A 24,175-nucleotide genomic window follows, 5' to 3' on the forward strand; every position below is an offset into this window, starting at 1 on the left:
AGCTTCCTGCTTTTACAGGAAACACTGAAATACGCGTAGCACACGTAGCACACATAGCACTCTGCTATCTGTTTCATGGGGTATTGATGCAGAGAAAAAACTTCACAGGCTTTGATAGATGTTGTTTTAATTTTGTCTCTGCTATCAAGTAATCAAAGTCCAATTGTGCTGCACTCTCTACCTCATTCCCCAGCTGACATACAAAAAAGGCACTGGCCATGAGAGCTGAACGCCTTTCAAGGTAGCTTCATTCACCAAACCTCTCAGCGCTACTCATATTAACGTGCACACAAAAGCCCTTTTGGGCAGGCTGAGTCCAAATGGGGCTCTTCTCCTAAGTCACAGGTTTGCCAGCTTGTTCTGCTTCTATTCTCTTCGACTGACTCATTGAGCAGCAATAAAAGGCTTAGACAAAGAAAGGATCAGATCTGGGCAATCAGGGGCAATTTACTTTGGCTTAAACTCAAGCCTTTGAGAGACTGGAGTTGTGTCTGTCCTATTAGCAATCAACCATAAACAGCATCAGTAAGCTTAACATTATGCAAGTTAATTTATTCATGCGTGGCACATGAATAAGATTCACTGACCTGTTCTTTATCAGTATGACATGAGGTGACAGTTCACTGGGTATTGATCAGGACACATCGCTACTTAGACACCTACACATCTACATGAACCAGCTCAGAGCTGAAGACATACAATGTGATGTTTGTGGGGAAAAAAACAGTCACACATGGTCAACAACTGTATGTTAGAGGGAAAGAGCAATGGGTATAAGAAGGCAGATGAAAAGCAGAAGAGGAGGAAGACTGCAGGCCCCCAGACGTCTGTACAGTATAAAGTCTGTTTGACACAGGAAATGCTTCATAAGAGCCATGAACAGTGTCATCGAATATGTATTTCTCTTCTTCCTTTCATGCATACAGTCTACTCATTATACTGCTGACATGCAACACCACATCAAATGTGATCATAGGGAGCAGAAACCAGGGCATGGCAGCTTTCTGAAGGCTGAAAGACTTACCATAAATGGAGCTCACATGCTTTCCATCCATGGTAAATAGTTTAATCTAGTCCATCTTATCATTAGATGTATTTTAAATTGTGTTTGCAGTGGAGCAAAAGGTGGCTATAGTTTAGTGATTTATTAATCTGCACAATTAGATGCATGATCACTCCGCGACTGATCTTAATTTGCTGATAGATTCTCTAAATAGATAATTGGTGAATGGTGGATGATTTTCAATTTCACTGCTTATGATCTCAAATTATAGCCAGTTTAATATATTGAACGGAAAACCAAATTGACGATGGAAAACTGGCCATGCGCCTCGAGTGCGATATTGGAATTTTACTGTTTATGCTTTATGTGCATTTGTGCTCATGTTAAGGTCTTTGTTTATTCATTTTTCTCTGCAGTCATGCTGTATAGGATCAGGGCATACAAGGTTGGGCTGGTGTATTTTAATTTATATATCATAGTGGGCCAAGACAGAGGTATTGGCACATATTGTCCGCGTTTTTGATGAGATTGTATGCAGGTATAAAACTGAGTGTATGTTCCTTGTATGTGTGCATTTGGTTTCCTGTGTGTTATGTCCCTGTGCCCAAGCTAGGTGTGAATGATAAATCATAAATACAATTTTTGTCCCAACTAAAGTTTGTCAAAAAACAGAGGAGAATATGAGAAAAACATAGCACCACTAACCCACTTTAAAAAAGCTTTAACTTTAGTATTAGTCTGAGAAAATCCAATCAGCCCTTCCTTAATCTAAAACGCGGCTGATGTGCAATAAGCTCTGAAGTGCAGACTTTCCAATGATAAAGCAATCCCTGTCCATCTGGTACCCCAAATCATATATATCCAGTGACTATATCTACCTCAAACAAACACGTACAATTACCTGTAAACATTAATGCTGTGTCTGCTGTGGTCACAGTGGTATTGTGGAACAGCACTGACTCTATCTACCCACTCTGCATGTACTGCAGCCCTGTAACATAGACAGAAGGGAGGAAATGATCCTCTTTTATTCCTGTCAGCGGTGGGATTGTGCTGAGTCAGAAGTCTTGGGTAAATCACATTGGAAGAGAAAAAAAAAAAAAGCCGGAGCACTGAAGCCAGCCAGACACAAGCCTTATGCTCTGCCACTGCACACTGCGCCCTGCTCCACATGCTGTATGCTTCTGACAGATTTGCATTGGTTTTGATTAGCCAGGGAGCTCATGGTTTATGAATAGTGGTGGAGCACTTGCTAAAAGGAAGAAATTAAACTTTTTTTTTTTGCTTCTTTGTGCAGTTCTCCTTACTTTTGAGTGTCCTGTCTAGCTGATCTAAATGGAAGCCATTAGATTGGATTTGGTCTCAAGCATCATCTGCGACTCTCTTGACCCGATCCATTAGCTCTGATGACTTGAAGGTTAAGTGCAGACATCTGAACATTCCAGATTTCATTGGGTACATTTTAGTACAAATGCTACGTCTTTATCTGCTTTTAGCACTGAAGCATGCTGCTCTCACCACTTGCTCTCCATAATCCCTTTTATTTTCTGTAATCACTTATGTAAGTTGGATGACCCACAAAGTTAATGTTACTTACAGCTTTAGATAATACTAGAGGATCTTCTTTTTACTTTTATGATTCTGTAGTCCTGTCTGGGTCATTCTCAATCCCTCCATGTCCTTAGGTGTCCTTACGTTTCTTCCCTTAGAGCGTCAGCTGGACATGCCCATTAATATAGATGGTATCTGGACCTCTGCATGATTTAACACCATGAAATCCAATAATTTTAATCAATTCTTGGCTCTGTGTTTTGTTGTCCCAGCACAAAGCCATTTTAGTTTCTTTTAGCCTTATCACGCAATTTATCATGTTGTCAAATGTGGCTGGTTGGTATCCCCGCAATACTGAAATTGTTTGCTGCTGCATGTGTTAATGCAAAGCTAGAGCTTATTGAAACTCAGCCGATTTTGTTGTGCGGGCCATACAAGGCTCCAAATCTCCTAAATCTGCTCTAGTGCCCCTCTTCCAAATCCCTGCAACACTTGCTCTGCATTTTCCGAGTTAATGCAACCCAAAGGCAGTATGTGAGAATTTGTATAGGGGCACCACTTCTACCTCATGTCACCACACAGGCAAGGTATAAAACTCACAGCAACAACTGTGAGTGTGAGCAGCTGAATAATATATCATCATGTTGCTGTTAGCTCATGACTAGCACCACTGGAGAGGTATGGGGTTCAGTGTCATGTTTAATAGCTCTGAGTACTTATTTAAGCTTTTCTCTTCCTCTCTTGTGTAATGTTTTAATGGTCGAGTGACTTTGATTTACCTTGGGGTGACGGATTTAACCTTTAGTGGCTGGAGGCTTTGAGATATTCAATATGCTAATTCGCTAATAAAGCAAAAGAACACAAAAGTAGATATAATCCTGCTTCTATTCCAGGAGATGAGATAAATGAACCTCAAAGAAGAGCTCAATTATTGTTGGCTTTCTTTCCTAAGATAAATACAAGACAGAAAGAGAGATACAAAGACTGAGGAAAATTAACTTCAGATTGTGCTTCGGAACAAGAGAATGATATCAGTTTTCAAGTTAGCAATCCATATCACAGCAACAGCCTTATCGTCATTTTGTTGGTCTCATACAGAATTGCATTTTTTTTGCAAGGTATGCATTTTCTTGGCACTTTCAGCTCCTCAGAAATGGGCATCTTTTCCAGGAGAAAATAGCTTTCACTGCGACAGAAGATGATTATGACAGTGCTGATGATACGTCTGGCCACCTGCCAGGCTAATGATGAGAGGGTGGGGTTAAAGTAGGGGTGGAGCAGAGGTGTTACTGGTGAAATAGTGTGTGTGTGTTCATGATTTTTTTTGTGTGTGTGAGAGTCGGGTGGGAGGGCTTAAAAGATTAAACCCCAGCCTGGCCACAGTGGCGAGAGAAGACCCTCTCTGTGGAGCGCTCTCACTGCAGGGAGGCTTCTTCAGTGGTGTCCCATTTGCATGGCTCCCTGTCCTGCTCGGGGAATTAGCCTTTTCTTTTCCCTTCGTCCCTCCCTCCTCCTTTGCACCTTGGAGAGAGTGCTTCTATCCAGCAGCACTGCTCGTTTTCTGAGGCAGACAATGGAGCAGAGTATTTAGGACACTTGGCAGGCTAGGCATGTTGGAGGGGATGGGGACACGGGCTGCTAAGTAGCTCATCTTGTCACATAGCCACTGGCATGATAGCTCTCCACAGCAAGGTAAGCATCGTGCAGAGTCACAACACACACTCTCAGTGCCCTGATTGTTTTAACTGTGTGTCTCTTAAAGCTTTGCGTGGTGATAGTTTTCCGCTAATTGGTAACCTCCTCCTCATCTTGACCATGCAATTAAGCAGGATGCTTGTGGCTTATTTTCTGATTTCATTTAAACGTTTGTCAAGTTAATCTGTTGCCTAATGTTGGATTCACACCCTTTAATCCAATAAGGGGATGAATGGGAAATGTTGTGGGGAAGGCTCGACTTAGATTAATCTTTCTATTGTTTGCCACTCATTGTAGCTACCCACTGCAGATTAAAAGCACTGCATTCACACTTTCCCTGTGAGACCTTTCTCTGTGCTAACTGAAGGTATTGATTGTTGTCTCAGTCTACTTGAGGATGCACTAATTACAATATATGAACTCTTCTTTCTTATCTGTACAGCTTTTCCATCAAGTGAAAGCAACTCTCTGACACTTAGAAAGAGTGTACAGCCATCAGTGAAAGCATGTCACTGCTTTCCTATAGAGGCCGATATCTTTATTGGACAGATGTGGCGTGGGGTAATTAAGCAGAGCTCTCTTTCTTTATAGAGTGCAAGTCTCCTCTGACCTTTGCCTATATGGCACAATTTATCATACGTGATGTGACACACTTTCCATACCTGGAGGCACATATAGTATTTCATATCTGGGGGCTTTCTCCTGAGTATTATCCTACCGTAGAATGTATCACACTCTTCTGTGGCTGTCGCGCTGAAAGGTCAACGTATTTCTGTGTGCGATTAATCACCTGACACATAAAAACAAACTGCAAACTGATTTTATGTTGTGACACAGATTTCAGTGTTGTGTGTAAACAATGGCAGCATCCAAGTGGCAGACAGAAGAGGCCAGTCTCATTCATACTCACCTGCTCTACTCTAAGATTCAGTCTGTTTGGATTAGTATCTCTGATGACATTTCAAATCTAATGAACGCCAGTTTGGAATTAGACACACTTTTGTCATCATCTTTTAATATATCAAATTAAAGATAATTTTTGTCCAGTCCATTGACACACATGTTTGCTATAAAGGATGTAGCTAACATTAAGATGTGGTTTACAGATCTGCCCTGTTCAGTAGAAGCAAAGAGTCTGATCAGATCGGGTGTTGTAATATAAATGGCGACCATGATTGAATATTTGGAAAAAACTAATTAGGGCTTCACCCAAGTAAGAATTTTCCTAGTCGACCAATAGTCGTCATTTCGGGCCATGAGTCGACTAGTCTCCCACATGTTTATGATAATGATGTTATTATTAAATGATATATTTTGGGCGGGGCAACACAATGGTTTGAGTTGAAGGTGTGAGAAAGAACAGTATCAGTAACATTGTTAACACTGTGCTACATTACAGAGAAATACAAAACCGTACTAATGAACCTTCATTAATATAGGCCTATATTTTATCTACAAGTGCACGTCACACACTGAGCGAGCCGTCCGTTAATGATGCTGTGGGCAAAGCAGTAATGATTGTGCTAAGTGGCTAATGGGCATGTAGCTACTTCCATGTTTCATATGATATGTCATGTTTGTAGTCGACCAATGAAGATGAGTTTACATATCACCTTGGGTTCGTCCTTCACCTTCTCAAAATGACCCCACACTTTGGATTTCTTGCCCGACATGTTATTAACTAGCCTGCGTAATGCAGGTACCAGCCCTGGAAATTAACCTGACTCCTTTCTGACTTCCTGTGTCTGTCCTTCAAATTAAATTCACACATGGTCCAGTCATATAGGTTTTGATTTATTTTGACAAGCTTCCGATAGAATTTAACTTTTAGAATTTAAGTCTGTGACTTAATGACCGTTATAATCTTGCCAATTAATGACCCTTCTGGTCGAGTAATGTTTTGTCGAATAGTAGGAGGCAGCCCTTAAACTTATCAACCCAATTGCCAGAATAATGTCGGCATCATACGTATGTAATATTTGTACATTATAATGTAGAGGATTTGTTGAAATTTTGCGTTTTTGTTTCAACCTTGCCGTGGTTAAAGTGTGGTTATGTTTAGGCACAAATGCCCCTTGGTTGTGGCTAGGAAAAGATCGCATTTTGGTACATAATTACCAGTTTCATAGCACAATTATAGTTGGAAATGCCACTGACAACTTGCTAAAACAGCCTGCTTTTGGTCGCACAATCATAGTTGAAATTGCTGCTGATGTCTCACTAAAAAACAACTGGTTTTACTATTTGTTTGCCTTTAACAGTGGCCTGCAGGTTAGCAGCTCTCTTGCCTAAGTGACATACAATCTACCATCCCCTCCACCTCTTGATGACAAAGTCATCTCGTGCACATGTATTCAGAACTACGTCACTCAAATGTTGATATAAAACGGATGACTGTACAAATGCACAAATGCAATGTATCTGTGGTTTGTAAAAACATACTAGACAACATTGTCTCTGGCGACTGGGCTGAAACAATAGATCTCTGCTACCTTTAGAGATTAGTTCCTGTTTTGTTTTTCATGACAGGCTTAGAGTTGGATGTTCTTTGTTTTGGGGTAGGGCAAATCCTTTGGTGAAAGATTTAGAGAGTAGAGAGATAAATGTTAGATTTTCTTCCTATTCATCTCATTCAGTGTACCTGTTTAATCATATTCATGCATATCTACATTTCTACATCTGTATAATAATATATTATTATTATTTTTTTATAATCGTATTTGTTGTGGCCTCTTTTCTTTAAATACCTCACTTGCTTTACCATGTGAACTCATAATGACAGCATCCAGTAGATGAAAAAGAGGGTCTCTGCAACGCGGCTGCAGCTAATAAGTGGTTACAGAAATGGACAAAGCACAGGTGTAAATCATCACCTTGGAAGCGTAACCGTTTACTCACCCATGATGGCACAATTATCAGCTGTCATTCTGTGCTCTCTGTTTGTCACTCACAGTTCAGAAATAGCATCAAATGATGGCTTCCCCATCGCCTGGTGGTGAACGAACTCACACTGTGACATCAAAGGCAAAAGTTGTGGTCATTTTTGTAATGTTTAAAGTCACATGTCTGTGATTGCTCTTCTGTCTTGTAGTTTACAAACACTACCTGATTGGAGGTTAATGTATGTCACACAGCAGTCCAGCTCCAGATTTCAGGGATTGACTGACTGGTGTCATTGATATTCAGGTCAGCTGAGGATGCTGAGCCTGTGTGGCCCCAGGGGGCATCGTGTTGACTGTAGGGGTCGGGATAAATAGCTTACATTAGCACGACTGCGTCTGTTGGGTGAGAGACGGAGAGGGGGAGAGAATTAAGGAGTGGGGGGGTGACTGACACAGTGAACGAGCTATGACTGGATCATCTGCAGCTGGATTACATCATGAATAATCCTGTACCTCATACTGAGACATACTGCCTGTCCTCTGGGTGCAGGAGGTACGGAGGTGTTTTTGCTGTGGATGGACAAAAATAAGCATCAGATTGCACAGAAAACAACAAGTAACAGCCTGAGAGATGCTTGCAGGCTTGATTTCACACCTCACTATCACAGTTGTAGCAAAAATGGACAGGAATTATTTGTTGCAGGGGTCTTGCATTAGACAGCAACATATATTTAGGTGTTCCTGTCATGTAAATCAGCCTGAACCATTTTCTTTATCAGTGAGTATAATTTATTATCAAGCAGTTTCTCATTTAAAAGAACAAGATGAGCCGGATTCAGCTAGTTCTGCTGTAAAAGGAACATTTTGGATGGCTCTGATATTTACTGTCTTAAATTGCTAAAAGGAAAAAGGTGAAAAGTGAATTCTGACTGCAGAAGAAATCAAGCTGTTACATTGTGAAAAATATTTTCCTCCCTTAAGTGCTGAACCAGTTCCTGCTTAGCAACGGGGGGCCTGTGCAGCACAAAGCGTGGAGAGACCATCTTTTTCGGCAGGTGTTGTTCTGTGTGTCTTGGGGTTACTGCTTTATCTGCTGTGTAATAGGCTTGGATAGCCTATGTCTGTATCCGTTATTTGATTGAATCATTCTGTTGGTCTTCTGGGAGATATAAACGTGTTTGTCTGTAGCCAAGTCCAGTCTTTTTTTTTTCCCAGTTTCAGTACAGAAGGAGTGCATGTTTCCAAGCTGAGGTTGAAGAGACACACGGGCTGTCTGTGGCTCATTTTGGAATCATAATCAATACATTTGTCATAAATAATTCACAAGTTGGACTAAATGTATCACCACTGCTTTGTGGTAAAATAACACTGATTCAGCATAAAAACTGAAGGCATCAAAGCTTGTGTTTCTTTCTGGGATTTATGTTTAAACACAATATGTAGTCGTATCAGGTGTCTGATCTCATCAGATGTAAAACAGTTTGTGCTTTCTTCTATTTCTTGCTTTCCATTTACGAGAAGATCATGTCAAACTACTCTTCTAAAATTAGCATTTTGTAAACTGTTTTTTTTCCCCCACTGTTAAGAAATACGTAGAGAAAGTTAGTGTCACTATAGAAGATATTTGCCTCTAAAAATAGAGCAACTTTGGCAGCCTGGAAGGAAGAGATGTTCTTGTGGCCAATGTTTGGTTTTCAATGTGCCTGTGCTGAATATGTGAAATCCTAATAGAAAAAACTATCTTTCCAGCTGCTCCAGCGGACCACCAGTGGACATGGTTGTACTGGGCAGCTGTTTGTGTATAATTTCATGAATGTGAATGAGAAAAACAGCAGTTGTTCTCAGCAGGCTCAAGATAAATAAGCTAAAAAGAGATTGAACCGTAATGCCCCTTAAACCAGACTAAGTCACTGCCGCCTCTTACAGATGATGTCAGACCCAATGTCTCAGTGTTTCATGTTCATTTAATCTGGATCAATATCCCCCCGCCCTGTCTTGTTTGTTTATTCCCCGTAGCTTTTGGTAATGACGCTAAATCTTGTCTGCTGTATCACAAAATATGTGATTTTAGAAGGAGTAGTCATCAGATACCTTATTAAGATTGGATTCCACATCTTGTGCCTCAGTAGAAGCAGTGATATGGGGTGCCCAGGGGTGGGCTGATATGAAAAATAGAAGATTCCACATCAAACAGCAGACCCTCTTCCAATATTTATGAAATACTTTGACAGTTTGGGAATTACCCTTATTTGCTTTCTCGCTAAGATGAGAAGATTGATATAGGTCTAAATATGAAGCTATAGCCAGCAGGTATGGTTTAGCTTAGCAAAGTGACTGGCTCTTAGACTTTGTCACCTTTGGACAGAGCAGCCAGGCTAGCTGTTTCCCTTTTGTTTTCGGTCTTCACGCTAAGCTAGGTTAACTAGCTGTTAAATCCAGCTTCATATTTGCTGTACAGATATGAGAGAAGTATCAATCTTCTTATCTTACTCAAAGGCAAGAAAGCAAATAAGCACATTAATCAAATTGTGAAACCATACCTTTAATATAGACTATATCACAATGTGATGTTTGAGTTGTTAAAATGAAACTGGCACCTCTTTGTTTTTGAGGTCACATTTTAATACTACACCAAAGAAAGTAGACTTACTTGAACTACTATCTCATGTTAATTTGAGACCATTAAGCGATTCATCATAATTCATAATATTATATAGTAAATCCTACAAATCGATAAAAACAGTGGACAGTAAATTAAATATTAATTTATTGCCCAGCCACGTGCTAAAATGTTTTACATAGAAGTAGGGCTGCAACTTACCATTATATTCATCGTCAATTAATCTATTGATTAATTTCTCGATGAATCAGTTGGTTATTTGGTGCATGAAATGTCATAAACATGTCGATTTGTGTTTACCAAAGCCCAAGATGATGCTCTCAAGTGTCTTGTTTTGTCCATAACCCAAAAGACATTGAGTTCACTGTCCTAGAGGGGTAAAGACACTGGAAAATACACATTTAAGAAGCTTGATTCAGAGAACTTAAACTCTATTTTTCTTAAAAAAAAACCAACAAGAAAACAAACAAACCCAAATCGATTAATTAATCATCAGATTAATGGGCGATTAATGCAGCTCTATATTAAAGAGCAAACAACAACACTCAGGTTATCACTAACATTAATTTTCCTTATTTAAAAATCTGCTTAATTTCCTCATTATTTGTTTTGTCTGTAAAATGGAGGAAAATTCTAACAATGTTCAGTCTACAGCGACACAAAACAGAGCAGAACAGAAAAACAACTCTATGTGTTCTCACAGCTGGAGATGTTTGCATCCTTGTGGAATTCAGACATGACTTGGTTGCTGCAATTGCTGACACGTTGTCTAAGCAGCGCTCATCTTCTCTTCTCCAACTGATTAAGACCAATCCAGCGTTAACCCCATCTTGGCTTCTCCTTGCAGGATTACTGCAAATCTGTGGTTAATGACTGATCGTTGTGTTGATTGCGTTTGCGTGTGTAACGAGCGATGGTAATGTGGTGGTGGTGGAGGGGTGCGGTTGTTGAGGCAACGTCTTGTTTTTGAAGTCTACCACTTTGACCGCTCCTTCATTCTCTCTTCCACCGTATCCTCTTTTCTCTCCATCTCTCCTCCCCCACTTCAATGGATCTGCCCCAGCTGATAAGGGAAGACGTTTCTATAAAGTTACCCACTTGATTATGCAGCACACGTCAGGCGGAGCATGGAAAAGGAGGGGTTTCACTCACTTTCACTTACCCTATGGTGCCCCTAGGGGCTTATAGGGTCAAGATAAAAAGCACAAATGACAGTATTGGCCAGCAGTAAAACCCCAGAATCTGCCCCCAGCAGCCTCTGCTCAGTATAATATGATTTCTGATTTCAGAGCCATGAGGCTGACAATTCTGAGGGGAGCAAAAGGAGGGGGGGGGGGGGGGGGATTGAAATTCAGTGGGCAAAGCTGAGAAAGGGGGGGGGGGGACCTTGACAAGAAAAACCAGAAAAAAAAACAAAAACCACCAGCAGTAATAGCTCTGGCAGCGTCCGGGGTGTGATTTATGGGGGAGAAGAAATGGCCTTGTTTGAGGACTGTCGCGTCCGGTTCTTGTGATTTACTGTGATGACTGGAGCGCTCTCATCACGTGCATTCAGGCTGTTACGGTAGGACAGGAGAGGTAGGAGGCCCCATTAATACTGATTATAAGAGCATGCTGTCTTTCTGTGTGGTGCTAGGCTGATGCGTATTACAGTATATCAAGTCAGTGACGGCTCTTAATGGGCTAGATGGGATTGGTTCTTTCACTATGTACTGTGACGCTATAATGAGGCTCATTGTCGTCTCCCTTAATCTCCTAAGTGCATCTATTAAGATCATTTATGATTTATGAGTTACAGAAACGATTCTTAGAGTATAGCTATAGAGTAAAGTACAGACAAAGAGGGGAAAAGCATGAGCGAGTTTTAATGAACTTATTTTTTTAGTGCATTGTCTTGACTTGAGTTAAATGTCTGTAATAGATGAGCACAGCACCCTATAGGTCTTCGTTCCACAACAGCAGCGTTGTTCTAGATTAAAAATTGGTGTTTGCATAGTTTCACTGCCGGTCACAAAAGGCCCCCCGCAGCACACTAAACTGCTCCTTTTGAAAGGTGTTGCTAGGATACAGGCCGGCGTGAAGATGAAATCCCCTCTGTATTGCTTTCCTGCAGCTGTACAGGCCGGACATTATGCCCAACTTATTGTGCATGTGGTGTAGTTGTACAGTGGGTCTACCCATTTGTCTCCATTCATTTTTGTGTGTGTGTATCCATGTGTGTCAATGTGTTTGGATGTTTAGCCCCGCGTTACAAGCGCAGTTTTGTTTGTGTCATGCAAAGCCGGCATATTACACGGCCTCTCTTCCATCATAATCCATTTTTTGTAATAAGACTCTATTTGTCCGCCGAGCATTGAGATCTCAATCCTGCTGTCACACCTCAGAGTCTCCGCCAGCTGACACCTCAGGCTGTCCACAAAGAATCAATAGTGTCTGCCTCATGTTCAATTACACTCTAATCAACACACCCCGGTCCGGCAAGACCTGGGAATGAATGGACAATATTGAACTGATGCTCAGAACTTGGATACCAGTAAATGAATATATGAAGGTGTTAGATTTGGCTCTGATTTTTCTGACAGTGTTCGCTGAAAGAGAGAGCAGGTTGTCAAGCACTGAAAGGCATTCAAAGCAGAATAGACTGGCAAAAATTAGATTTTCAGCTCTTGAAATGTCACTAAATTTGATAATGATGCTATGAATTTATAGGCTTTGATTGTTGTCGTCTGCAAACTGGCTCATTTGTTTTCAAATCTAGTTTCCTGCAGGTTCTTTTTTTGACAATAAGTCAGTTAAAATGATTAATTTGGTTAGTTAGTTACTGGTTTAAGGAAGTACTGTCATAGTATATAAGTTGAAATGGTGTAACAGTTATCTTCGGTCTGAGCATCTTTGCCTTTGCGATGGGGGACCTGTGCTGTGTGCTCAATAAAACAGATTATGCATGAAACATCCTCAGTCAAATCTGATTTAGATTATTAATTATATGAATGCAATGCATTAATTCCAAATCGAATTTTCCCAACCGTCGTGGAGAAATTCACGCCGAAAATCATTTTCCCCGTCAGCGCTCCTCAACTCAGACAGCTGTTGCTTTTCGTATTGTGTTACTGGGCGTGAGGCTGAGTGCTGGTGCAGTGCTGGTGGTTCCCAGTATGACATTAACGTCTCGGGGGCGGTGAGTAAGCAGCGAGGTGCCTGCTCAGCTAAACCAGCGCTCAGGGTTTTATTCTGGTAACTGTCGAAATGTCAATCATCAGGCGTCAACCTATCAAGGAGCTTGTGCCTCGGAGGCTGACAGGGAGCAGACAGTGTTAAGACATAACGATGCTGCGGCGCTGTCTGCTTTTGATCCACATGAAGAAAGGGATTGCATGCTGAAGCTTGACATGTGCTACAACACGGGTTTATTCAAATACAGCATCCACGTTGCACAAACAGAAAGGCTGCCATTAACAGGCGACATTTATAATAGATTCATCTTAGAAGACTTATAAGATGTTACCTTGACCTTTGGGAACTTTTTTATTAGTTTTTGACATTTTATGGACAAGATGATTGGTCAGTTACGTAAAAAATAAACAAAAGATTAATCACTAATGACAGTAATTGTTAGTTGGCCACACAGTTTATTGCTCGACAGGTAAAGAGCCTCTTCTTACACAGCTGGTCTATAATTTGTGATATTGTGATAAATACTTCACCTGGGAGAGCAGTGGAGGTTTTATGATATTTCTTTAAGTTCACAGTACCGACTAACAAGTAGATTTTGTTCTGTAAAGAGGTTTCTATGTGTTGACAGTCTGTCTTTCTTTCTATTTCAAGGAAAACCAGGCAGTCCTGCTAATGTTCCATCAGCTGAGCTTCTAGCCGTAACCCCACCAGGTGGTCCTCACTTCAACATCATGCTGCACCTCACCCTGCTCCTCCATCTCCTGGTCTTCTCTCTCACCCCTGCAGGTCAGTAGCACATTCAGCCAAAGGAAAACAGTAAAATCAACTGGCAGAATGTGTATTTTGAGATACTGTATCACTCCTGTTGGATAAAAGCAGCGCATCTCTTAAAAATCACACTTTACACTCAGCCTTGTTTAATTAGTTCAGCAGTAATCGCAGTTCTGAGAATTTTCTTCTCAAACACTGCTGGTGAGAAGCACTCAGGAATCAAAAGGGCTTTGCTCATTTACTGTTGCTTAACTCTGTTTTACTCATATGCCCTTCATCTTTAACGTATCACCATCCTAAATTCATTTGGCACCAACAAACTGTCAGTGCAACGTGTCTCATTTACTCATATAGCAACTACAGAAAGATACATAAACTTTGATTTGTGGCTTCAGCTGCAAAGCATTAACATCACACAGGTGGCAGGCAGCTGATTGAAGAAAAATGTCAGAACTGGGTTGTCAGGATGAATGGGGCACAACTGAGACAAGGTGTTAACAAGCTACTAAATGCCAGCTTTAAAGAACACTGTAAACATAATTACGCTGGCAGTAATGTGTCCCTCAAGGAAGAAGATGGAAACCTGATTTGACAGATTACAGTAAGGATGCTTTTAATGTCAGGTGTAAATGCAAACTAATTAAATCAGATCAAGATACACTTAAGGTGTGATGCAGATGTTCAGCTGTACACAAAAGCACAAACTATAGAGACAGTTACAAAGCTCATGTACAATATATGTGATGCGCCAGACTGGGAAAACATGTACCTTGGGGGGCCTAGAGATTCCAGGTATTCCTCCTTTTGTTGTGGTGCTTCTGTGCAATCAGCTGTGTTGGAAACAAAGCAGAGTGGTCAGAAAACAGCATGCCTGAAAATGATCTGCCAAAAAAAACTCTGCTGTGTTCCCATACCTTGGGCTATTCTCACTTGTTTCAGATTTGATATCACCTGAACCAAAACAAAGGGGGAGCCAAGATTGGGAATTCTCCCGGTTTCCCACCACATCTTTCTCAGACTCTGAGGAGATTTATCTGTCTTTTTTTTTTCCTACATGGTAAGGTACTTGTATTAGTGTAGCTCAGCTGAGTTCACCAAAGGTTTTGGCAGCACTAGTGCTAAAGCTTAGATTCTAAACCTTAGAATATCCCGTTGAAACCGTGTTCACATACATCTACAGAAAAGGAATGGGCAAATAAATGCTCAAAAACCCCACGTACATGGTTGCACTGCCCACATATACTCGGTATATAGAGTTCACCCACACAGAGTTGACCTGTATGGCTGCTCGATCTAAACAGACAGCAGCCAACCAGCAGACTCGGGTCGTTACCGTGGGGAGAGAACATTGTCTTGACATTTTTGTTTAGCCCCAACAAGAATAAAGTTTGATGGTTAATGTGAGATTAATGCTATGACAGCTGAACAAATGTCAAACACGCACTATCCTACAACTATAGTGTGTGTGTTTGTGTGTGTTTTCTATGGCTCAGCTGGTCCATAGTAAGGCTTATATAACAACATGCAGTTTAAGCATTGTTGGGGTTGTTACTCAGAAAAAGTCATGTATTACCCATTACTCGTTTACTTATTTATTCCGTGTAGAAGGTAATGCATTACACTACTTTTTGCATTACATTTGTGTCACTAAACGACATCACCTGAGATGCATAGTCATGTTATTGCCAGTCAACAATATAATGTTAAACCTCACATATTTTCACATATCAGCACAAAGTCCTGTCATAAAACATAAAATAGACTGGCCTTCCTTACACCATCAGATGATGACAGGTTTAATTGGAAAATAAAGACATTTAAAGATGTATTTCACTGCAGGACAGATGGCCTTTTAATAAAAGTAGGCTGTCATGCAGTAGAAATTGGTGCTACATGACCAGAGAAAACAGACTGTGGCATTTGCTTTTGCTCAAGAGGTAGAAAACCTACAACTACCAGGATGCACTACGATGCATTGGACCATTAACGCTCCCACCAGTGTGTGACATAATGCAAAGTCATCCGTTTGACACAATGGCGGCCAGCTGGCAACAAACAATCTCGTATTACCGTTCAACGGTAAGCTAAAACATGTTTCTGAAAACATTTGAGGCGTCACAGTAACAGACTCTCAAGGCGTTTCTCAATACCAAGTACATCAAGTTCGGACTTGCGCATTTCGGAGTTTGGATTGGCAAATTCGACTCTGCCATTGCCACTGGTCTGTGAGAAATGCATTCTGGGATACCTGGCTTTCAAAAGTCCACACACGTAACCTCCCAATGCATCCCTGATGAAACTGGCAGAGGAAGTTTACATCTGGGCATTTGGACTGTACTTGGCTGGATGCAGACATTGAATTGGAACAGTACTTGGGCTGCGACTTATGACGTTTCACAAGTCCACAAGAACACAGTACAGGCAAGAATGCAGATTGAGAAACCCCTTCAGTCTCTGTTTTTGCTGTACAGGAAACAGTATGGTGCCCACTTCCTGTTTACAAACTCTAGCTATTACAGCTAAACAGGACACTAAAATATTTATATTCGATCAGCACTGCCTAGTTTACAGTTTGACCTGAGTTTGAGAGAGGGGCAGGTCTTGGTTTATATTTGATCAGAACTGCTTAGATTTACCATCTGATCTTAATTTTTCAAGCCTCTGTTTTTGCTGAACAGTATGGCTCCCACTTCCTGTTCACAAACTCTCGCTATTACAGCTAAACAGGACACTAAAATATTTATATTGGATCAGCATTGCCTAGTTTACCGTTTGATCTGAGTTTTGGTCTGAGTTTGAGAGAGTAAGAAGGACAGGTCTATCTCTTGATCTGTGTCTATACTCTGTGTCCACAAAGGTGCTATGGGTGGTGGGCAATACAAAAAATGCAAAGTACAGCCCGTTGACCCATTTTGCTTCATCCTCATCATCTGGTGATGTTTTGCTGGGAGAGAAATCTCGGCATTAGTTAGATGATGGGAAGTTTTCCACAGTTCATTTACACATACTGCCCACATTGTTTTGATACAAACCCAATGGAAATTGGCAAAGTATCCCGTTAAATGACGTATGAACTGCATTTTACGAGCCAAACACACTCAAACAAACTCACTCCGGCCGCTTGCTCACCAAACTATGGCTTTATAGTAAATGAGTCCAGCTGTTTTTACTTGTTTATCACTAAAACAGCCGTTATACCTCATCATGAGTAGAAGTCTCTGACATTGTTTATCAGACAAACTGTTTACTGTTGGAGTCAGCACAAGACTGTCCAGGCTGAAGAGCATCTCCACAGGCACACTAGACGGTGTTGCTATCATTGGCACGTGATGATTCTTTTCCTCTCCACATTATGCAGATAATTAAAGGACTTATAATTGTCTGATTAGTAACTGTAATGTGATTGCTGAATTCAGGAATTACAACATGTTGCAGTTCCTAAATTCAATATAGAAGTACAAGGATACAACAGAATTTAACAGATAGGAATATTGCTTTATCATCAGGTTATTATGACTGTTTTCTCCCTTTGAACACAGCATCACTGAGTGATTAAAGCTACATTCACTCAAGGCTTACCACAAAGTTTTTAGTTTTGTATTTTATTCTGAAGGGCAGGATGTAGTAAATTCCACAGAGATGGCCCGCAGCCAAAGGTAGTCTTTCAGTCCAAAGCTGGGTTTCCATCCATTCATCACATTCTCGGCAGCAAAAAGGAGATTCTGTCAAAGACCTGCACCTCTCTGCAGAAACTCTTATGACGATGCACGATGTGTTTTGATCCATTTTTCTTGTTGTTACCTAAAAGGAGTGAGAGAAATACACTTGCAGTTTAGGAATACAAGAAATCGCAGCCATATATGCACAGCGTTGTGGCTCAATATGTTGACATGATTTCCTTTAACTGTTCCAGATGCATCAGTGTATGGGGAGGCACCCGACTTCTATGGAGGTAAGACTGATTATAACACCAAACAATCCTGTATACTTGTTTCAGTTCCATAAAAATCTTTCTGGACTGTTATAAAACATTAATGGTGTTTTCAATAATGATGAAAATAGATACTGCTTGGTTTTGGCCGGTGTTGTACCACGAGACATTTAGCATTAACACACACTCTCACACACACACACACTCTTTCAGTAGACATTGCCATTTCTCTCTGCTGAATGTTTGAACAGCGAGCTTGCCAATATCATCAGTCTAGCCAAGAAACTCTGCCACTTTCTGCATTCGATGTGAGAGAGTCTAATGGAAATGCAGTTTTGAGATTCCACCCCACATTCATGCACTTTAAACGCAATCTTCACTCATGTGTCTCCAGCGTTTTCTTTTGTGGCTCATAATTGAGCTGTAATCTATTTCCGCACAAAATATTCATTAAGTTTTATCATTGGTGATAAGGTATCAAGATCAAGGCTGATCATGAGATTACAGAGAATGTTTAATAACCGGAAATGTCACAGGGTTGTGCTTTTATGAACATCGCTGTGTTTTGTCAAAGTACCATCGAGGATTTCTCGCTGCTCACTGAGACCAAGACATACGAGTAAATAACGGAAATGAATGAAAAATAGGAGTTGTTTTCTATTTGATTTATAGTCTTCCAACTAGAGAAAAACAAGCTGCAGCTGTTAACTGGCAGGTTGATGAGGTTGTGGCCTTGGACTTCAGAGAAAGAAGCAGGCTGTGATTCATACTCTGTGCTGCACCACTACATCTGTTTGACAGGCCTGTGGCTTGTGCTTGCTTATTGCATTGTTTTGTCCAAAAAAGTCTTACATAAGAGCTGTTGTTGGCATTAAGTTTTGCATTTTATGCTGAATAAGGGAAAACTCGAGCTCTGACAGTAACTTTTTTGTTACTGAACATCATCATATGGCTTCGATTTCCATGGAAAAAGAATATATGCGTCACTGCCCAGAAAATGAGCTGCTTTCGTGTTGCACAATTTCCTGTTTTAGTTAAATATTCATGCCAGAACACTTGGACTGCAAAGTACAAACCTTTTTCTGGGTTCAAAAAATGAACAATGCACGACTGTCCCCTAGTAGCTCATCTGGTAGAGCATGTACCATTAAGGCTCAGTTCTTATCATGGCAGCTCAGGTTTGATTCCAGCCGGGCCCTCTTCCTGTCTCTCTTCAGCTTTCACCAACAAATAAAGGCAAAATAACTTATTTATTTTTTACAGTTGTTTACACATTCACTGAAACACATTGAAAACCAAGGAAAAGAAGTATGTCAGATCCAAATGGGCTTCAGTCGCAGCTCTGCCGATCATGTGCCCACTGCAGCCCCTGAGGTAGTGAAACTACAATAATATCGGCCTGTCTGGATGCGTTAAGGGACAGGCAGTGACAGACGGCTCCTTTTCTCATGGTCCACAATAGGACAGGAATAATGAAAATCTATCTGGAGGTCATGCTTTTTCCACTGCTGCTATTTCTGTATTTCTCCTACTTGCAAATGGACATTAATCTTCATGGAGATGGTTAAAGTCCAGGACATTGCACTGACCGGAGCAGATGAATGTAGGATGGTCATTAGAGCTAGAAACTGTGTTAGAGCTGCCATGCCTCATTGAGGGGTTATATTCGTATGATGGATGAGTCAGACGGATGATAATATGTGGTGGTATGATTCATTCAAACACCCATATGTAGATAGGAATTTTGATCTTTTTCTGTACATATTAATTTAATTATTCATTGATTTGTTTTGTTAAGAATATTTGTCCCAGATTATCATTTAATAATAGGGGACAAATGTAATTTTTTAAAGGAATAGTTCAACAAAGAGTTAGATTAAAAAATAGATACAGCTTTAATGTCTGCTGCTTTACATGTCGTGCATGCTTTATAAGAAGCCACAGCCAGCAGGTGATTAGCGTAGCTTAGCTTAGCATTAATCATCGCATTTCAGATAATACCGGTATAATTTTTAATATCATATGGAGAATTTATGTCATGATTCATTCATTCATTCATTCATCTTCTAACCGCTTCATCCTTTTGAGGGTCGCGGGGGGGCTGGAGCCTATCCCAGCTACATCGGGCGAGAGGCAGGGTACACCCTGGACAGGTCGCCAGACTATCGCAGGGCTGACACATAGAGACAGACAACCATTCACGCTCACATTCACACCTATGGACAATTTAGAGTTATCAATTAACCTAGTCCCCAAATCTGCATGTCTTTGGACTGTGAGAGGAAGCCGGAGTGCCCGGAGAGAACCCACGCTGACACGGGGAGAACATGCAAACTCCGCACAGAAGGGCTCCCATGCCCGGGATCGAACCGGCAACCCTCTTGCTGTGAGGCGAGAGTGCTAACCACCACATCACCGTGCCGCCATTTATGTCATGATACTCACTGTATTTCTACCTGTTGACATACTGACCTCATACTGTTACCCACGGCAACAACAAGCATGGCTGAAAGCAAAATTATTACCAACTCCATTGTGTTTTCAAAAAGAGGAGCAGCTTTAGTAGCGTGGAATAAACTGTGGCGTCCTGCCCCGGACTTCTCAGACTCTTTAAGCGAGTTACCGCTCAGAGGGAACTCATTTAGCGGCTCCTCTGGCAGCAGCACAGCGTCTCTCCCTCTGCCCTCGGTGTCGTGAAGTGATTTTGTCATAAACCTTTGGTAATGTAAACCTACGTGACACTCACAGCTAGACAAAAGAAATACAAATTTGTGAATGTGCGATAGTTGTGGTAGCATAACAGCCTGTCACAGGTTACAGCATGATGATTAGAGGAGAAATGGCAGAGCATAAAGGTTGAGGTGGAAAAAAAACCCCAACTCAATCATTTAGGATTTTACTAAAATAAGGAAATCACCTGTTGATTTATATATATAGATCCCAGGTGACATTTTTTTGTATTCGGGGGCTGTTTAAATGCGTCATTTGTGGTATATTTTAATTTGTTGAACTATTAATATTGTATGCAGAACCTGAATCTCACTCTGAGTTACTGTTGTTGTTTACAAACTAAAGAAATTAGATAATATTTTAGTTTTTACTGAATATTTGAAGGCAAACCTTTAGGTTGACATGTCAAATTATATCACTTGATATGTTTTAATTCTGTGTTCTTAATTAATAATTATTTTCTTTTTACATATTTGTCATATTGTCAAGAATATCATAATCACAAAAAATACCCTGAAATATTGTAATATTATTTTGGGGCCATATCGCACACCCCTACATAGCATAAGACTGGAAACGGTAGTATAATTAACCTGGCCTCTTTAAAGCTAATGTAATCAGCAAAACTATCACTTAGAGTGCACTGATTAACAAGTCATATCTTGATTGTTTAATCTGTACAAAAGCCAAAGTGTATAAATGACAAGTTGGGGTTTTACAGTAGGATATGTGCCAGACTATTTCTTGGTGGGGCACAGTCGCTGTGAGGTTGCCAGGCAACCAGCAGAGGCTCCAGGAAGTCACTGAGTCCGGCCAAGAAACAGTCCAGAAATAGTCCATATTGATCTTTTCATCTGACACCCTGCAAGATAGTAAATGTATGTATTTTTCAAAATGTTGTAATTTCTTTAAGTCGAGCGTGTTGGCAAAGGAAATATCAAACCTTCCAAGCGCAAGTGTGATTTTCAAAGGTGCAACCTTAAAATGTAAAAATTCCGACAGAAAGCTGTGGCACATTTCCAAAAATACTGTAGATCTCTACTGATGAATAATAAATTGAGAGGTTCTACTATGTAGAGCAGGTTGTCATTTACTGTGCTGCCAATGTGTACTACTGCATCTGCATACCATGTGTGTTATTCTCTGGGAGAAAAAAGGGGAGGTAGACTGTCAGCAAGGGGTAAATTGGAAAAAAGGAAGGCTTGCTGATTCGTTGCTTGGGAACACGTTGAGATGCTGCATGCAGGTTGAATTGTTGATGGATCCAGTGAGGAGACGAATATTATTTTCCGGTCGTCTCTCTCTTTTTTTTTTTTTTACATCCATTTGCTCTCTTTTCTTCTCCATGAAGCATCGACTGTAGATGACTTTTACAATCTGCCTGCCTGTGTGGATTGTCACCTCCTGGACTTTTTGACATTATCTCCAATTGTCTGCAGAAATAACGCAGCATGATGAACTTAGGACTCTGATTGTTTCTGATGCTACACCAGTCAGTCCGATACTCCACAGACTACAGTTTTTAAGGTCTCTCAGCACTAATAAATGTGGGAAAATGCTGCTTAGGCTTTATCATTTTGAATCTTTGTCAAACTTGGACGAAGATGAAGGCATATCAGAGTAACGCCCACTAAGGGTTATAGCGAGGTGCTGATCTCAGGCAGTAGATTTGATAATTGAAAACAAGTGTCGCGCACTCTGGCTCCATATGCATTTCTTTTTTTTAGATGATGGCATTCCGGCCCTCACTCTTTCTTCTTCCCTCAGAAGAAACATCACCATCGGAATAAAAGAAATGCATATGGAGCCAGAGTTTGCGACACTTGTTTTTTATAATCAAAGATGCAGACATAGACATAGAAGGGGGCAGAGTCCATCCACACTCCTGGAAGGTCAGAACATGGTGTAGGTGGCCTTCCAGCTGGGACACACCGCAGAATCCTTCTTTTTATTATAAGAAAACCAGCCCATAGCAATCTTAATGCCCATTACTCTGCTGTCAAGGCAACAGTCCCCCCCTGCAGGCTGCTATAAGAAGTTTTTAGTTTTCACAGCATTAAAAGGTAATGTCAGAAAGTGTCAATAGACTTTTTGAATCAATTCTCTGCTGTCTGGCCCTATGGTCAGTACTTTTCACTCATATTTCACTCACACACCACCTCCATGTCAATTCTTTGGAATGACCTTGTTGAGCTTTTGAGTAGGTAGGTGTGTTGGGTTGAGTGTCTGCCCTGCAGTGTAATCAAAGTTTCTATACTTCTGTGGAAATTAGAGCTGCAACCGCAATCATTTTGATAATAGGGTAACTGTTTTAGTTATTTATGCAGATTTTTGGGGGGGATTTTTGCTATTATAAGAGAGAGAGAGAGAGAGAGAGAGAAAGAGAGAGAGAGAGAGGAGGACAGGCAGCAAAGGAACACAGGTCAGAAGCAAACCCGGATGATGCTAAGGACTCTGCTGCTAAGGCCTTTTCATACATGGGGGTGCATGTTCTACCAGGTGAAGCTACTCAGGTGCCCCAGTTAAGTTATTTTTTTTAATACAAATATAAAACAAAAAATACGAACCTATTTGTATTTTTGTAGCACTGGTTGCAGATTTTCATATGTGAGGATTTGTTGCTTTCCTTTGTGACATGATGTGACGTATGAATTGAATATCTTTAGGTTTTGGACTGTTGATCAGACAGAACAAGATATTTTATGTCACCTTAGGCTGTGGGAAATTCTGTCAAAATATGTATCGTTTAACACTTCTTATTATTAATAAACAGAGAATTACAGCTGTTCACTATATGAATTCAGGTTTCTCTCTTTCACCAAACTACGCCAGGCTTCACTGCCTTGTTAACTCACACTAAAACACTCTTCACCCAGACTCGTCAGAAACAAAATAAAACTGATGGAAATTGTCTTAATCGTCTTTACAGTCAGTCCTGTAACATTTATTTCCATGACTTGCACTCTGCTGAGCTGCCTCTTGCACCATACTGACCTCTGGTGGCACGTGATGTGCACTACATGCAAAACATCTTCACAGCCACTCCAGTATGAGGTTAATAGAAAGATGAGCATCTTTATTTTTGACGGTACTGAAAATCTTACCGTCAGGATTTCTAAATATCCTGGTATACCATAATACAGTGATACCACCCAAGCCTCATTGAAAGTAGGAGTGATTGAATATTGAATATGCTGAGCAGCTGACGGACAACAATTTTTCAAAAAAGTATAGGAACAGCACCAAAATTTCAAAATCATATGTTATTCCTGTGTTCTAAGAGAGTCCAAAAATACAAGTTAATATGAACAACTCTTTCCCAGTTTCAAAAACAGTAGTGAAAACTCACCTTTGTGATGTAACAGGGTATAAAGTCTGGAGCTGCTTCATAGACAATGAATGAGGACAGGTGTTATATATGACACTAAGAGCACCCAGCGGAATGTTCTGAGTACATGGTACATTTCCTGTTTCAGAGCTGAGAACACTACAACAGAATAAACAGAGTAAAGGCTCTCACACATTTTCTATGGAGCAGCTTAAGACTATATACGTATTGACATCACGAGTTTGACACCTACTTTCCTGGTTTCTGGCTTTGAGAGAGAGGAGCTCATCTACACAAATATTGATTGAACTTCCCTAGGCCATGGAAATAACATACTAGAATTCATAATTTAGGTGGTGGTCTCCTTTTAATTCAACCATCACCTCAAAGGGTGAGTGTTTGATGCTCTAGACTGATTTTGTTGGACTAAGACAGTGATGCACTTCTGAAACTTCAGTCATTGTTTATTACCACAGCAGATACTGTTTCA

At 40.6% G+C, this 24,175-nt stretch overlaps 1 protein-coding gene across 2 annotated transcripts in view; it reads left to right on the forward strand.

Annotated features, from left to right (window-relative positions):
- The window catches only part of LOC125887748 (contactin-1a-like), an 89,603-nt gene that overhangs the window by 22,879 nt on the left and 42,549 nt on the right, over positions 1–24,175 (forward strand). Inside the window, exons 1-3 of one of the 2 annotated variants that reach the window (XM_049574806.1) lie at positions 4,071–4,246; positions 13,577–13,711; positions 17,610–17,648. In XM_049574806.1, coding sequence (XP_049430763.1) covers positions 13,657–13,711; positions 17,610–17,648 — 94 coding nt within the window. In that variant the 5' untranslated portion in view covers positions 4,071–4,246; positions 13,577–13,656. Of the gene's footprint in view, positions 1–4,070; positions 4,247–13,576; positions 13,712–17,609; positions 17,649–24,175 lie in introns of those variants that run through there. The other variant, XM_049574805.1, reaches the window with a different exon arrangement.

Source organism: Epinephelus fuscoguttatus, linkage group LG4 (genome assembly GCF_011397635.1).
Source record: "Epinephelus fuscoguttatus linkage group LG4, E.fuscoguttatus.final_Chr_v1".
NCBI lineage: Eukaryota > Metazoa > Chordata > Actinopteri > Perciformes > Serranidae > Epinephelus > Epinephelus fuscoguttatus.